This window comes from Sus scrofa, chromosome 2 (assembly GCF_000003025.6).
Source record: "Sus scrofa isolate TJ Tabasco breed Duroc chromosome 2, Sscrofa11.1, whole genome shotgun sequence".
In the NCBI taxonomy this organism is placed as follows: domain Eukaryota; kingdom Metazoa; phylum Chordata; class Mammalia; order Artiodactyla; family Suidae; genus Sus; species Sus scrofa.
The window spans coordinates 52,691,019-52,709,141 of NC_010444.4; the positions used below are offsets into that span (position 1 = coordinate 52,691,019).

At 34.0% G+C, this 18,123-nt stretch overlaps 1 protein-coding gene across 1 annotated transcript; it reads right to left on the reverse strand.

The window, feature by feature from the left end:
• Positions 8,298–9,260, reverse strand: LOC110259735 (olfactory receptor 2T29-like). Its single transcript, XM_021085478.1, has one exon. It carries the CDS (start codon positions 9,258–9,260, stop codon positions 8,298–8,300), a length of 963 nt encoding a protein of 320 aa, XP_020941137.1.

Genomic DNA, 18,123 nt, shown 5'->3' on the forward strand with positions numbered 1-18,123 from the left:
TGCTGTGGAGATGAATTCAACTAGGAACCATGAGGTTGAGGGTTCAGTCCCTGGCCTTGCTCAGTGGGTTAAGGATCCAGCATTGCCATGAGCTGTGGTGTATGAAACCACAAATTATCTCAATAGGCAGATCCTGCTTTGCTGTGGCTGTAGACATCAGGTGCAGCTCTGATTCAATCCCTAGTCAGGGAACATCTATATGCTCTGGGTGCAGCCCTAAAAAAAGCAAATAAAATAAAATAAAATAAAATAAAATAAATAAAAATAAAAATGGGGAAAGGATATGAATAAACTTTTTTCAGAAGACATAGATTTGGCCAAGAAGTATACGAAAAGGCACTCAATGTCACTAAGAAGGGAAATGCATATCAAAACCATCCTGAGATATTACTCACATCTGTTAATATGTCTATTATCAAAAAGACAAGAATAAAAAGTGTGGGTGATGATATGAAGAAAAGGAAACATGTGTATATTTTGTGGGAATGTAAACTGGTGCAACCACTAGGGAAAACAGTATGGAAATTCTTCAGATATTAAAAATAGAAATACTTTGTGATCAGGAATTCCCATTTATGGCTATTTATTCAAAGAAAAATGAAACATTAGCTTTGTAGAATACATGCACTACTGTGCTTATTGAAGCAGTATTATATCACCATATTTATGAAAATAATCTATCTTCATAGACAGATAAAAAATTGTGAGATATACACACATTTAAATATTATTCAACCATACAAAAGACCACAAATTGGACTTTGAGTGTATTTTTCAAAGTAAACTAAGTTATATGGAGAAAGGCATATCTCACTTATATATGATACTTTTAAAAAGTAAACTCATAAATACAAAGAATAGATTGGTGTTTACCAGAGGTAGGTAGGAGAAGTGCCAAAGGCTACAAATTTCCAGTTATAAAATTAAAAAATCATGGTTTGTACTGTACCACATAGTGATGATAATTACCATTATCGCATGTTTTAAAGTTGTTAAGAGAGAGGACTTTAGTTGTTCTTATTGCAGGAAAAAATTTAATGTCTGTAGATGCCTGTTAAGTACGTTATTGTGGTGACCATTTTGTAACATATCCCAATATCAAAACATTGTGTTGTACATCTGGTACTAATGTGATATGTTAGTTGTATTTTTTTAAAAGACAATCATAAGTCCTGAAATGATACTTCCAAAAGAATACCTAGTTTAGAAGCTTCTGGATATTGGACTGGAAAAAATACATAGTATAATACCAATAGCTACATAGTATAATACCAAAGATATATTATACAAGTGGTACAATGTCAAACAAACAAAAGCCTCTGCCCAGAAAAAGAAACAATGAAGAAAATGAAAAAGTGGCAGAAAGAGAAAAATAGGCCCAAACAATATTCCAAGATGAAATGTAATGTCCAAAATATATGTAAAAAATCATACAGTTCAATTGCAGAAGACAAAACAAAACAAAAACCTAAAACCAATAACTCAGTTAAAAATGGGCAAAGACCATCTGTATATCTTCTTCAGAGAAATTTCATTGCAGCACTATTCATGACAGGCAAGGCATATATCTGGAGAAAACTTTCAGTGAAAAAGATACATGCACCCAATATATTCATTCCAGCAATAATCACAATAGCCATGACCTGGAAACAATCTAAATGTCCATTAGCAGATGAATGGATTAAGAAGATGTGGTACATATACAAAATGGAATATTACTCAGCCATAAAAGGTACAAAATAATGCCATTTATAGCAACATGGAAACTAGAGACTCTCAACTATGTGAAGTAAGTTGGAAAGAGAAAGACAATTACCATATGATATCACATATTTGGAATATAATAGAAAAGAAACAAAATCATGGACATGGAGAACAGACTTGTTGTTGCCAAGAGGGAAGGGGAAGGAATGGAGAGGATAAGAAATGAGTTCCTGCTGTATAGCACAGGGAACTATATCTAGTCACTTGTGATGGAACATTATGGAGGACAATATGAGCAAAAGAATGTATATATGTTTGTGTGTGTGTTTGTGTGTGTGTGTGTATGTGTGACTGGGTCACTTTGCTGTACAGCAGAAATCAACAGAATATTTTAAATCAAATTTAAGACTTATTTAAGTCTTAAAAAATGGGCAAAGGGCTTGAATAGCTATGGCTCTGATGAAGCCATAAAAATGACTAATAGTTTTATGAAAAGCTAATAAACTTTACTTATCATGAGGGAAATTAAAATCAAAACCACATTAAGATATCATATGCTACCTGTTAGAATGACTATTAAAAAAATAGAACAAGTGTTAGTGTGATTGTGGAGAAAAAAGAACCCTCTTATAATTTTGGATAGAATGTTAACTGGTGCAGCCATTTTGAAAAGCAATATGAAGTTTCCTCAAATTTTGAAAATATAATTATTATCTGATTCAGCAACCCCACTTTTGGTGTATCTGGATCTTAGTGAGATATCTGTACTTCCACATCCATTACATTATTCACAGTAATGAAGATTTGAAAACACAGTAAATGTCTATTAGTTAACAAAAGGATTTTTAAATGTGGTAAGATATGAAATGTGATATGAAATTTGTTGAACAATATACATTTTTATTATACAAGAGAATAATTATAATATATCACTTTATTATATAATTCAAATTTTTCTAAGAGTATAGATTTTGTATTAAATGCTCTTACCATAAAAAGAAAAACAGAAGAACTAATAGGGGTGAAAGGAAACTTATGGTAGTGATGGATAAATTTATGTTTGATTATGTTGGTTGATTCCTGGGTATACACTTAAATATAAGCATGTAAAATTGTATACATTAAATATATAGCTTTTTATGTCACAAAAAAGAGATTTAATGAAATGTACCATAGATTCAGAAAGTCCTCAGATCACAAAGGAAACTATTGTCTATATAAGCAGCACCAGATCAAGAAAACTAAAGTTACTCAAACACCAGTGCCTGTTCTATTCACCCCTTTGTCAAGGGAAGCTACTTTTTCAAATCATTTTATTTGTAATGCAATATAAATTTTTGGAGTGTGTTCAATTAATTACATTTTGAAAAAAATCAAATTTTGTTCAAAGACCTCTTAGACTGGTTGCTACAATCTGTTCAATACAAACAGAGAATTGGGGGTTAATAGATACAAACTATTGCATTTGGAATGGATAAGCAATGAGAGCCTGCTGTATAGCACTGGGAACTATATCCAGTCACTTTTGATGGAGCATAATGGAAGATATTGTGAGAATAAGAATGCATATATATGTGTGACTGGGTCATACTGCTTACAGTAGAAAACTGACAGAACACAGTAAACCAGCTAATAATGGAAAAATAAAAATCATTAAAAACAAATAAATAAATAAAATGTTAGTTTCAAAGAAAAAATAAAAAAACAGAAAGTGATTTGTATTTAGATGTTTTTTAAAGAGAATAAAGGGATGTAAATGCATAATTTAAATATTCATTAAAAATTAAAAACATAAAAATAAAATAAGCCTGTAAATAAAGCAGATTATCCTCCATAATGTGTCTGGGCCTCATATCAGGCCTTAAGAGCAAAACTGTGTGAGTCTCTCAGAGGAGAAAGTATTCTGCATCAAAGCTGCAGTGTAGAAATGCTGCTTATGTTTCTAGGCTGTTGACATAGCTTATAGAATTCAGACTCAAGGCCTCAACTACTATTTAAATTCCCAACTTGCCTTTCTGCCCTAACAATGTCAGCCTTTTTAACTTAATAGTTATGTATAATAATTCCTTAAAATGAATATGCACATACCCACAACTCTCTCTTTCTTTATATCTCTCTGGAATTTGGTATTGCTGAGAGTTTAACAGTATTGTGAATACACAAAAAGCCTTAAATTTATTCAAATGGTAATTTTCATGGGGACTCAAAAATAAAATTAGATGTGCATTTCACAGAATAATAAAAATAAATTCATGCAGATGAACGAGGCATATGTATATATAATAGAATGCATTAGAAAACAGCAGAAAAATCAATTTTTCTTATTGTGACAGAGAAGGCTTTATAAATAGGATATGTAATTTGAAACTAGAAAAGAATGAGTGATATATTTGACTCAAAAAATAATATGTACAACAAGAAAACATTAAACATACATCAAAGTCTCACTTTTAAAAAAAGCACAACATATATAACAAAAGGTTGATGTTAGTAACATCTATAAGGCAAACAAGTTAGATGACAACCTACTCAGTCAAAAATTAACAAAGATTTTGAAGACTCAAGCAGCTTTTAGGAATTATATAGGACAATGAAATTATAAAAATATGTTAAATCAAAATTAAAGAATAAAAACCAAATATATAATCTAGACTCAATCAATAATATTGGGGAAAATCTGCATAGTATAGACAGTATCAGTGAGTGACTACAACAAGATGAAAGTAGGCAGTTCCCATTGTGGCTCAGCAGTCATGAACCCAACTAGTATCCATGAGAACTCAGGTTCTATCACTGAACCCACTCAATGGGTTAAGGATCCAGCATTGCCATGAGCTGTGGTGCAGTTTGCCTAAAAAGCTCAGAAATGGCAAGACTGTGGCTTTGGCATAGGCCAGCAGATGCAGCTCCAAATTTGAGCCCTTGCCTGGGCACTTCCATATGCTGCAGATGGGCCTCTAAAAAAAAAAGAATTAGAAAAAGGGTGGGTGGGAATAAGAATTTTCAAGAGATGGAGAATGACCCAAAGGCAGTGACAAGGGGAAGTTCTCTCCAGCCTTGACCCTGAGGGGCAGTAGGAGGAGCAACAGTTTCCAGAATCCACTAGCGGACCACTTGGGTGATCTGGGCCCTGGGGGTTGGAACTTGGCCTTGCTTGTCTCAGCCCGGCAGAGAAGATACTGGGGGAATAAACACCCAGAATTCAGTTTGCTCCCACCCTCTAATCACTTGCTGGGATCTCTCATTAACCAAATCATTCAGAGGGCAAAAGGGATGAGTAGTCCCCCTTGGTTGCAGAATAGATTTAGAAGAGCCAACAAACCTGAGGGGAAGGATAGAGCACAAAAGGAATATGAGGAACTAGTCCTCTTTCTGCATAGCTGGTGGATGCTAAATTAACCTAGACTTTAATATTATACGAATTATCACTTTGCATCAAATTCATTGGTCATCGGAATAAAAGTCCCCTTCTGGGGATATGTCCTATTAACATAGCGATAGATGTGAAGAAAGATATATGCACAAGACACTCATTTATTTAATTAAAAAGTGTATAATAATAGGCAATTTTTTGTTATTTTTGATAGTAGTTAATTTATTTTAAAAATGAGGATGTATCCATCCTTTGAAATACGAACCAGTCTATTTACACTGAACTCTTAAGATGCTGAAGACAGTTGCTAGCTTAAAAAATCATGTTTCAGATAAATAATCTCTTTACTCATTAAAAAAGAATTTTAAATTACAGGCAAACCTTGGAGATATTGAGAGTTAACTCCAGATCTTTATAATTAGTGAATATTGCAATAAAGTGAGCAACATGAATTTTTTTGGCTTTCCAGTACATATAAAATTTATGTTACACTATGCTCTATTCAGTGTGCAATAGCATTCTTTTCTAGAAGAACAATGTATATAACTTAATTTAAAATACCTTATTACTAAACAAATAATAACCATTATTTTGGCCTTCCATTAAAGATAAAAATTTTGAAATATTGCAAGAATTACCAAAATATGACAAACAGACATAAAGTGAGCAGATGCTGTTGAAAAAATGGCATCAATAGACTTGTTTAACAGGGCTGTCACAAACCTTTAATTTGTAAAAAAACCAATATCTGTAAAGCAGAATAAAACAAAGCACAGTAAAATGAGATATGCCTCTATACAGCTTTTGGCTTCATAGCCATAATATAGAGGTTTACCTTTTCTGAACTAAGTATCGAACAGAAACAGAGATTATTTTGTTTTAAATTATAAACAAAGAGGTAAAATAGAAAACCAAAATTGTATTAAGTGTGAATTCCAAAGCACCTAATTTTATTAAGACAGTTCCCAGGTTGTGCCTAGAAAACTTATTTTGCTCCTTCTATTTCTTCAAACTTTTGAAAACTCTTTAAACAATGGAATATTTGTTAAAAATAATGCAAACTTCTTTATCTAATATATGATGGTTTACTCCTAAATTTGGTAAGAATTTCAATCATTGTCCAGAGTGTCCTTTGGAGTATGTAGAATCATGATGGCTTTAAAATTTTTTTTTAATTTAAAAATTCATTTTTATTTTTATTTATTTACTTTTTTAGGACCACATGCAAGGCATATGGCCATTCCTAGACTAGGGGTTCCTAGACTAGGGTGGGCAGGATAAGAATTTTCACCACAGCCACAGCAACACCAGAGCCTATACCACAGCCACAGAAACACAGTATCTGAACAGCATCTTCAACCTACACCACAGCTCATGCAAATGCCGGATACTTAACCCACTGAGCTAGGCTAGGGACTGAACCCACATACTCATGGACACCAGCTGGGTTCATTTCCACTAAGCTGCAATGGGACCTCCCTTGAGGGTTTTTTTCAATGGGGGTATAAATGATTGTACAAGTACTGATGCATCATGAGCACAAACACATGAATTCTTTCTGGAGTTTGATAATTTTACACTGCTGTATTGTATAGCTACTTAAATAGCATGTAAGCAAGTGTTGCACTTCTCTAAATGAGTGTCACAATTTAAAAATTTTTACAATGCAGGTCATATCATTTCATTACTGTTTTTGTTGTTGTTGTTGTTGTTGTTTTGTTTTTAAACACTCTGGATCACAAAAGGACAAGAAGCACTACTATAATATGAGTCAGGCGGGGAGATGTTATTGGAACATTTAACCCTCTTGCTTGATCAACCATTTTACTTTTACACTGGCTCCTTTTTTCTCCATGGCATCTGGTCCCTGTGCAAGTGCCCCATCTCAGTCCCCTGTATTCATTCACCTGAGGATAGCACCTAGTCACCATTCAACACTGAGCTCCAAGGTTTTCTTTCAGTCCCCTTTTATTTGGCTGAACTCATATGTCAGAGGTAGGATTGATGTATGCTTATGACCTGTATCCTTCTTCCATTACCATAAAAACAACTTATGTATTTTATTAAAACTATTTCCACAAAATACTTCACATTACTTAGTGATACGCACTGATTCTAAACTCGCTTAGCTATGATTTTAATAATCATAATATAGTATAACAAATGTTTAAGTTAATGAAGGATTGAATGTTTGATGTTCTTCCTCTACTTGCTTGTATAAGTTACATACTTCAAATCTCAGCTTAGATACCACCTCATGTTCCCTGCATGATGGACTATTGGGGTTAATACTATTCCTTCCATTTGGGGTTGACATTTTTCCCTCAGTACTTCACACTGTATTGAATTTCCAAGAGCCCGCTTGGTGCTAACATTTTAAGAGAAGTAACACCCACTAGATTCCATCATGGTTGGACCATGAAGAACAAAGTAGTTTTCAATAAAAGAAGTCACAAGACTGAATTGGCAGACTGATGATGAGCCACATTAATATGTTTCTAATTTGTCAAATACATTACCACCAAAAAGAAGGTAGGAACTAAAAAATGGAAGGAACATTTGGTACTTAACCCTTTATTTTAAGTAATTTCAAATATACATTGATACCATGAATAATAGTAGTACAATTAATACACATAGATTTCACCTAGATTCACCTGTTAACATTATACCCCTTTTTATTCATCATCTTTTTTCTCTTCATCTCTCTCTAACTAGTTGCATGCTTTATGATTATTTTCCTCTGAATGTTTTAGTTATGAATTTCCTAGGTATATGAATACTCTCACAGAATCACTGTGTAGTTATCAACTTCAGAAGTATGTAAAATGGATTTAACACAGATGCAAAAAATAATGTGTACATAGTAGGAGTGTAAAAATTAGAGCTTTCTAATTTTTACAGGGAAATAATTCCTCTAATGGATGGTCAAGTAGAGTGGCACGGAGAACTCCACTCAATATTCTGTGATAACCTATATGGGAATGGGTATTTATATGTGTACAACTGAATCACTTTTCTGTAAACTGGAAATTATCACAACATTTTAAATCAACTATACTTCAACAAAATTTTTAAAAATGAAGAAAAGGTAAAATAAAAATAAAACAGATGAATATGGGATGACACATTATGGTAAGAGAATCTGAAGAATAATATTGATGCAAAATCTTAAATTTCTGATAGGTAAAGAAAAATAAGCCATTAATATAAAAACATCTTACTTCATAGTACGTTGAAAGATAACTCCCCCATTGAACATTTTCTTTAAAGCCCCTGTAACATCCTTATTCCTAAAACTATAGATTAAAGGGTTTAACACAGGAGTGAGTATGGTGTATAAAACAGATACAACCATGTCTTTCTCAGGAGTGTGGTAGGAGGTAGGGAGCATGTAGGTGTAGATGGCAGCCCCATAGAAGAGGATGACCACAGTCATGTGGGAAGAGCAAGTCATAAAGGCCTTCTTCTGACCCTCTGCTGAATTCATTCTGTGGATGGTGAGGAGGATGAAAGAGTAGGAGCTTGAAATGATTGTGAAAGGGATGAGGAGCATGAGGATACAACACAGGTACATGAGTGTCTCATAGATGGATGTGTCTGAGCAGGAAAGCTTCATTACAGCAGGGACCTCACAGAAGAAATGATGGATCTCCCAGGATCTGCAGAAGGGGAAGGTCATGGTGATGGGTGTGAGCATAAAGCCATCCACCAGTCCTAGGAACCAGCAGCCGAACACCAATAGGAGACACCCCTTATGATTCATGAGAGTAGAATAATGGAGTGGATGGCAAATGGCCACATAGCGGTCATAGGCCATAGTTGCCAGAAGGAAAAATTCTGAACCTACTAGAGTCAAATAGAAAAATATCTGCATTCCACATTCAGGGACTGAGATCTTATTCATGCCCATGACCTGGTCCATGAGCATCTTGGGCACAGTGACAGAAATGTACATCACATCCATGAGAGACAATTGGCTGATGAAAAAGTACATGGGGGTGTGAAGATGGGCATTAGAATGAATCAGAAAAATCAGGATGCTGTTCCCAGATAAGGCCATCAGGAAAATCACAAAAATGACTGTGCAAAGGAGAGCTGGGTGCTTGGATTGACCGAAGAGTCCCTGAAGGATGAACTCCAACTGTCCAGTGTGGTTGGCTACCCAGGTGGAGTTTTCCATGAGGTTTCACCTAGATCACCAAGAGGAGCTTTTGGGTTAATAAATCACTCACGAGATATGACCACCTGAAATAAATATTTAGCGAGTTTGTGGTGTGTACATGTGCCTATGTGTGTATGGACATTGTGTATGCATAGTAACCAATAGGCGGAAAGCACTATGGAAGAGTAGATTGTGGGAATTATAGTTTGCTTGTAATTAAAAAAAATAGCAGATTAACAGGAACTGACTGTATAAGATAGGGAAATCTACTCAATAGTTTTTAAAAAACTTTATGGGAAAATTTATAATAACCTATATTTCCATTTCATTTTATACCAGAAACTAATACAATATTGTAAGTCAACTCTACTCCAATAAAATTTAAAATGTAAATTAGAGATCAATGTGTTAAAAAAAAGCAACTAAGTGTTCAAATAATTCATAACTTTTGGTCACAATTGTTAGTTACATATAGTAAAAAATTATATTTTTGTTATGGAATTCAGAATTGAATCAACTTTTTTCTTTGTCAGTCTGGATCTTAAAAACACTTAGAAATATATGCAGAAAATTTAGAAAGTAAATGAGACAAAATTTGGTGAACATCTGCACAGAAAGTTTGAATACTCTTTTCCCATAGGTTCAGGCCATGCTATGAGGCTCTGCTGTTGTGAGGAAGGAGCCAAGCATCCACAGGAGCAGATTGAAATCCTCACCAATGACTAACCCCTTAGATATCCTAAGGTCGGTGATAGAGGAGTCCAGACTCTGTGGCACCACTACAGCTGTGTGTCCAAATTATCCTCTACCCACCATTTCTCTATCCATTTTACTTTAAAAAAAAGGAATTATAATGTTTGACTTAAGATACGGTGAAAATTACTTGAGGTTAAATAATATAAGTTCTTAGAACATTACTGCTTTTGAGTGAATATGCACATGTTATTAATTTGAAGTAGTAATATATAGAGTAATTTTTGTACATATTCCATTTTAAGAGATAGACCTTACTATTCATTATGATGAGAGATGTCAAATGCACTATTTCAGTTTACTGCTTTCAGTTTCTCTTCATACATATAGCTATTTGGATTTGATAAATTCTGTAGTTCCAGACTACTACATATTCATCATATAGCTTTTAGATTATATGTAATAAATTTAATCTGTAAAAATATATAATATAATGTCTATATGATATGATCTATTATATTCAGACTTCCTTATATTATATAGTTTAGTATATAATACAATCCATATTAAACATATGGATATACATATATATAATCTCAGACTTTCATAAATATAAAACTTTCAAACTCTACCTAAATATATATTCATAAAAATATGAATAAATAAATATAAATACATATATAATATATATTTCTTATTTTTAACTCTGGTTAAACAGAGCTTTATGGAGAATATCATCTCTGTTCTGTCTAGTACGTTCTTCCCCAACTTTGTCTCCTTAAGTCTCCTACATTTTTTTTCTAAATTTCTGGGGAAAAAACCCTAATATTTAGATGATCACTGCCATTTAAAAGACAAGGCTTTAGTTGTTTTGTACATATCACCTACTTTATAGTCTGTGGAAATAAATTTTTCATGGAAACAGAGATACAGAGAGAAAAACTGAACAACATTAAGATGTCTCTGATTCCAATTTCATGTTCTATCTTCTGTCTTGCTGTCCACAGCCTATATTTATTTTGGAGGCTGAAGGCAAATCAAACAAAGATTAAACTGGGCTACCCTTAAGGAGGTCACAGTCAGTCTATTCATGGGGAATTACACAAATGTGATTTAAAGTAGAATTTTAAAATAGTTATGAAATGAATAAGAAAAATCAATAAAAGAAAAATAAATCTGGCTTTTGAGAAGAGAATCAGAAATAGCTTCTACATTTTCTCTCTTTTTCTTTTTATGGCTGCACTTGTGGCACATGGAAGTTCCCAGGCTAGGCACTGAATTGGAGCTGCAGCTTCAGGCCTAAGACATAGCCACAGCAAGACCAGATCCGAGCCATGTCTGTGACCTATGCCTCATTTTGTGGCAGCACCGGATCCTTAACCCAATGAATGAGGCCAGAATGTGGCAAGGGATCAAACCCACATCCTCATGGATACTAGTTGCATTCTTAACCCACTGAGATACAATGGGAACTCCTACATTTTCTTTTATAAATATTAAATATTTCCAACTTTTTAATTTCTGACATATTAATGCTAAATTTTGCAATTCCTCACCAACAAGAAGGAAATGCTGGCTCCTCTTTCTGGGAAGCAATTAGAAGTGGTAGTTACAATAGAGGAATATTTCAGGAAGAATTCCCAAGTTCCAAATATATTTCATACTCTTATAGCAATCCTGGAAATCAATGACAATATTAATCATATGAACAGTCCCAAGTTCTGGGTATTGAACCAGTAGACAACACTGAAAATGAGTTTGATGTGTTTATATCTGGAAAACATTCTATTAAAATATAATATTTCTGTCAAATTCTACCTACACTGGCAAATGAAAGCTGAGTCTGAAAAATGTTGAAACATTTCCAATAATTGCAAAACTTACCAGCTTCTGAGCTTCTGTTTGTAGTCAAATTGAAGCTAGGATCAATGCAGTGACCAGTAATGTGAAGACTTCAAAGCCGTTTTGCTGAATGAAAGGAGAGCAGGCAAGTGAGTAGGAGGCACTGGGCAAATCTCTGTCCCACTTTGGTAAATGGGAGTCTCTGTCATCAAGCCACACTGAAAAACCCATCTAGGACTTTAGACAGTCAAGGGAGTACTGTCTATACCACACAAGGCACCTGGCCTCCCTGATCATTCATACTGTTCTCTATCCAATTGTCTAACAGAAGTGGAATAATATATATTTGATGTGAGGAATTATTAACAGTAGGAATAGAATAATATCAAATCTTATATGAGGCTGATGGCATCCCAGCAATTATTCTATTGCTTTGCCGTATTTTTTTTCTCACCAAAAGCCTATGAGGTACTTATTCATTTATCTTAATTCCTCCTTTTATAGATTAAATAATTCATGTTCCTGCAGCATTTGCCTAGCATCACCCATACACCCTGTGGGAGTACTGGTGTCTCACCCAGGGGTTGGGTCTCTAGATTTCAGTCTTCCCTCCAGAAGCTGAAATTTGTATATTACTCATCTATAGTCAATTTCACCTGGAAACATAAATAAGATTGAGATTTTTATTTCATTGTTTTAACTACCAGTAACAATCTTCACTCAAAGTAAAGTTTGTCTGTTTTCTTCCATAAAATTTCAATCTCAAGGAAAACCTTCATTACACAATAATATAGGAGGAAAGTATATTTTTGTCCATAATAATTTGAAATAAAAAATCTCTTTCTTAGTATGTTGAAGCAAATAAATGTTATGTTCAAGAAATTAAAAAAAAACAAACTTCTGCTTTTCCCTATAAGATACATAATGGGGGCAAATGACGAAATATAATTAAGAATTAATAAAATGTGTCTGAAACAGTATAAATCAAAGCCAATAATTACACTTTTGATCATGTAGTTCTTTATATCTTCTTTATCTCAGTATCAGAAGATATTGCTGAAAGCCTCATCTAGATGTGCTAATGAGAAGTGGACAAATTTGCTGTATAAAGAGAAACAAGAGAGTGACATCACCCCTGTTTTTACTATGCTCATTAGGAAGATTGATGATGGTTTTCTATTGATACATGCCTTCTGGGATCTTTGAAGAGGAAAGCAAGTAAGAGAGCTAAGAGAAGATAATAGATATATCTGTTGCACTTTTCTGGTTTGAGTCTCATATCTTTTAAAAAACATATCCTTTTATTATTAAATTAGAAATCTTAAAAATATTAACAATAATCCTAAATCTTAGCATCACCAATAAGATCTTATACAGTACATAGATATTATTCTATATATGGCCTTAGCCTTTCACATTACACATTTTTACTTATGTGTTTACAGAGAAAACCTCATTGTTTCTTCAATAATGTTTTGTGATTTACTGATGTTTCCCTTGTCTTTCAGAGATAGAGTCTGAAATTTACAGTATAATTAATGTGTCAAAGTTAGAACCTCTAAACAGCATCATAATTGAAACTAAAATTTATCTTCTTTACCTCTTCATCTGGATAACTCTTCAGTAGGTTACAGATTGTACCATTTCTTTCTTGTGTCATTCCACTTCAGTCTCTGTTGTTTTAATATTGTATTGCATTTCAGATATTAGGTTTTAATTTAAATGTTGACATGCTAATAACAAAAAATTAGAAATCCCACAAGCTATTACAAATAAAATGTAAAAATCAGCTGTTATATACTCTCCCAGACAAAAATTATGCCTTAATAGTTATATCTTGGCTGCAGAGTACAGATATTTATGGAATACATACTGGGCAGTTGGGATAAAACAGGGAACAAGATAAAGTAACCCTATTCTTATGAAAATTGTAGCCAAATTATTTTTAAATTTATTCTATATGTGCAGTCTCAAATTATATTGATTATTTTTCCATGCCATCCTTTTCCCATAGCATCTTTTGTCCAGATGGTGAATTTTGTTTGTAAGGCCCACACTTGGAGCCTAGAGCTTCCTGTGTTCTTGGGATTTCAGCTTTCAGATGGTTCATCCTAACCCCTTTTTCACCTGGTTTCCAAAAAGATTTATTCACCACTAGTTATGTGCCAGACATTATCCTAGTTTCACGATGATGAAAACAAGATACTTCCCTCATAAAACACAAAATCTAGTGGAAAACAAAGGTAATGAACTACTACATACATAATATATTGTCAGGTGTTAGTAATTACAGTGAATAAAACTTAAGATAGTATGCAAGAATGAGAATAATGAGGAACTCTATTTTGAGCTGGCTGGGTAAGACCCTTCATTCAGAATGTGAAATTTTATAAAACACATGAATAAAACAAGGAGGTCAAACATTCATTATCTGGGCAATAATGTTTTAAGTAGAGAGAATAGGAAGGGTAAAGACTCTGAGACAGAAACTCACTTGCCCTGTTTTATGTGTCCCCAGGTTTGATGAGGAAATTGGAGAAATAGAAAAATCAAGTTAGGCATAGACCCAAGGGCCAGGTCCTCCAAGATTGCTTGGGACTTCAGATAGGCCAGGGATCATCAGGATGTGTTTAAGGAAATGACTTTTTAAATACAGGTACAAAACTCATAAGGAAAGGAAGTTAAAACCAACCAACTGAAAGTCCATTTCTTCTAACATCTCTTTGAAAACTTTACCAGATACCCACATCTTCTTGGGTCCTGACTTGAAGCCTGACTTCCCCCCTCCACAATTCAACATGTTATAGACCCCAGAAACTGCAAGTCCTCACAGAGGCTCACCTAATGAGGGGCCCCAGAGCTTTCATTCTCCTAACTCTTGGTAAATATGATTCTGAGATGTCATTGGAAGTCATCTCGATGTCATCATCAATGACAATAAATGGGTGAGGGAAAATACATGTAGGTTATGTGTATAAGCATCAAAGGAGGTTTGAGGTTTGGTGGAGAATAAATCTAGAAAGTGAGAATGCAGGGAAGGGGGTGAGTGCTGTGAGAGATGTGATGGCTGAGTGAGGGGTGCTGATAGAGGAGGTTAAGGTGGAGCTCTGTGGATGTATCAGGATAGTAGAGATGAGCATGGTGGAGGGGAAATTTAGAAATGAAATTTGGGGCTTATGTATCAATAGATATTTGCTTAGAGATGACACAAGGATGCTGGATACATAAGTCATGAGTTCAGGGGATAGAAGTCACTGAAATTATAGGTTAGGGGTGAGGAATGTATGGCGGAAGCTATGGGATTCCAACAGAAGGGAAGGTAGAATTCTAAAACCAGGGACAGGTTTAGATAAGTTAATTGTCCATAACCTTGCCTTTTCCAGTGATCAATCACTAAATTCCTTTTAAAATATCTTGTTTTATTTGTTATTCATAATAATTTTAACATTTGCAAAATAATTATCCTTATTATTATTAAATTTACACTGAAGATGGTCAAAATCTTGCCTATTGGTTTTTTATTTCAGTTGATTTATCAAATCATTTTGTAAGGTTCAGAAGATATAATTAGAATTTTGATTTGAATATAATTAAATATATTTCTCGAAGGTCAATATTGTTAAGATGTTTAGGATTTTCATTCAGATACATGGTAGGCATAATACAGATTATTCAAAACATTAGAAATCAAGCTTGACTTTTTAAATAATATTCTTCCACAATAATTTTATTTTAATTGTTATTTCTCCAATACAATTTTTTCCCACTGTCCAGCATGGTGACCCATTTATAAATACATGTATACATTCTTTTTTCTCATATTACCATGCTCCCTCATAAGTGTCTAGACATAGTTCTCGGTGCTACACAGCAGAATATCATTGATAATCCATTTCAAAATTAATAGTTTGCATCTATTAACCCCAAGATCCCAATCCATACCACTCCCTCCCCTCCCCTAGGCAACCACAAGTCTATTCTCCATGTCCATGATTTTCTTTTCTGTGGAAAGGTTCATTTGTGATGTATATTAGATTCAGACATAAGTGATATCATATGGTACGTGTCTTTCTCTTTCTGACTTCACTCAGTACGAGAGTAACTAGTTCCATTCATGTTGCTGCAAATGGCATTATTTTGTTCTTTTTTATGGCTTAGTAGTATTCCATTGTGTACATATACCACATGTTCCTAATCCAATCATCTGTCCATGGACATTTGGGCTGTTTCCATGTCTTGGCTATTGTGAATAGTGCTACAATGAACATGCAGGTGCATGTGCTTTTTAAGTTTTGTCTGGATATATGCCCAAGAGTGGGACTTGCTGGGCCATATGGTAGTTCTATGTATAGTTTTCTAAGATACATCCACATAGTGGATGTACCAGCTTACATTCCCATAGCAGTTTAGGAGGGTTCCCTTTTCTCCTCACCCCCTCCAGCATTTGTTATTTGTGGACTTAATAGTGATGGTCATTCTGACTGGTGTAAGGTGCCAAAGCAATTCTGAGGAACAAAAACCAAGCAGGAGGCATAACTCTCTCTGACTTCAGGCAACAGTACAAAGCCATAGTCATCAAGAGAGTGTGATACTGGTACCAAAACAAACATAGAAACCAATGGAACAGAATAGAGAATGCAGAAATTAACCCAGACACCTATGGTCAATTAATCTTTGACAAAGGAGGCAAAAAGATAAAATGGGAAAAAGACAGTCTTTTCAACAAGAATTGCTGGGAAACCTGGACTATGGCATTCAAATCAATGGAACTAGAATACACCCTCACCAGGCACAAAAATAAACTGAAAATGGATTAAAGACTTAAGTATAAGACAAGACACCATAAAACTCCTGGAAGAGAACTAAGGCAAAACATTCTCTGACATCAACCTTATGAATATTTTCTCATGTCAGTCTTGAAAAGCACAGAAATAAAAGCCAAAATAAACCAATAGGACCTAATCAAACTGACAAGCTTTTGCACAGCAAAGGAAACCAAAAAGAAAACAAAAAGACAACTTTCAGAATGGGAGAAAATAGTTTCAAATGATGCAACTGACACGGGCTTAATTTCTAAAATAGTCAAGCAACTTATACAACTCAACACCAAAAAAGCCAATAACCCAATGGAAAAATGAGCAAAGGACCTGAATAGGCATTTCTTCAAGGAAGATATATGGATGGCTAACAAGCACATGAAAAAAATACTTCCACAGTAATACTGAGATTATTCCAAATTGTTGGAGCTCATGATTTCTATTTTATCTTGATTTCTTCCTTTTTAAATTTAATTTTATTGGAGTAGAGTTTATTTACAATGTTGCATTAGTTCCAGGTATACTGTAACATGAATCAGTCATAACATATAAATATATCAATTCTTTTTTCCCCATATAGTTTATTACAAACCATTGAGTAGATTTTCCTGTTCTGTAATCTCGTTTACACAGTAGTTTGTATGTGCTATTCCTACCCTCCTACTTCTTCCTTTCCCCAATAGTTTCACCTATGGTAACCATAAGATTGGTTTTAAAATCTATAAGTTCTTTTCTGTTTTTTAAATAAATTCTTTTGTATAATTTTTATTACAGTCCACATATTTGATATAATATGATATTAGTCTGTGTGACTTACTTCACTTAGTCTGATAATTTCTAGGTCCCCCACTGCTGCTGAAAATAGCAATATTCCATCATTTTTATAGCTAAATAACATTACATTGTATGGATAAAGAAGATGTGGTACATAATACAATTCCTTCCTTTTTGCATGGGCATGTCTATCCTAATACTCTGTATTCATTATATTTTTGAAGTAGATAACATGTCTCTTTCACAAGTACATAGGTGGAGAGAAACTTTGCCTAAGGCTGATTCATACCTAGAGACTCATTTATGCCTGATTTACATGATTTTTTGTGAGATTTTGGTGTTAGAATTTATCTTTTATTGGGTTAAAACTTTTGGGAATGTTGGGATGAGGTAAATATATTCTGCATTTGAGAATGACATGAATGTGTGGGGACCAGAGGGTAGAGTGTTATGTGCTAATATGCATCCCCAAAAATGTATACAGTGAAATTCTAATTCAAATCATAATATGAGTTTACTGGAAATAGTTTAGTTGTAGATGTAATTAATTAGGTGATGTCACATTGGAGTGGGTAGAACCCCTAATCCTGTAGGAACCATGTCCCTATAAAAAGGTGAAATTTGGATACAATACACACATCATTTGAAGACAGAGTTTTGCGGTTATAAATGAAGAAACTACTCCAAACTACAAGCTATTAGGGGATGGATTTTTTCCCTAGCTCAAAGAGCATGGTCCTTTTGACCCCTTGATC

Coding starts and splice junctions, on each gene's coding strand:
- LOC110259735 (XM_021085478.1), bottom strand. CDS start 9,260: ATGGAAAACTCCACCTGGGTAGCCAACCACACTGGACAGTTGGAGTTC.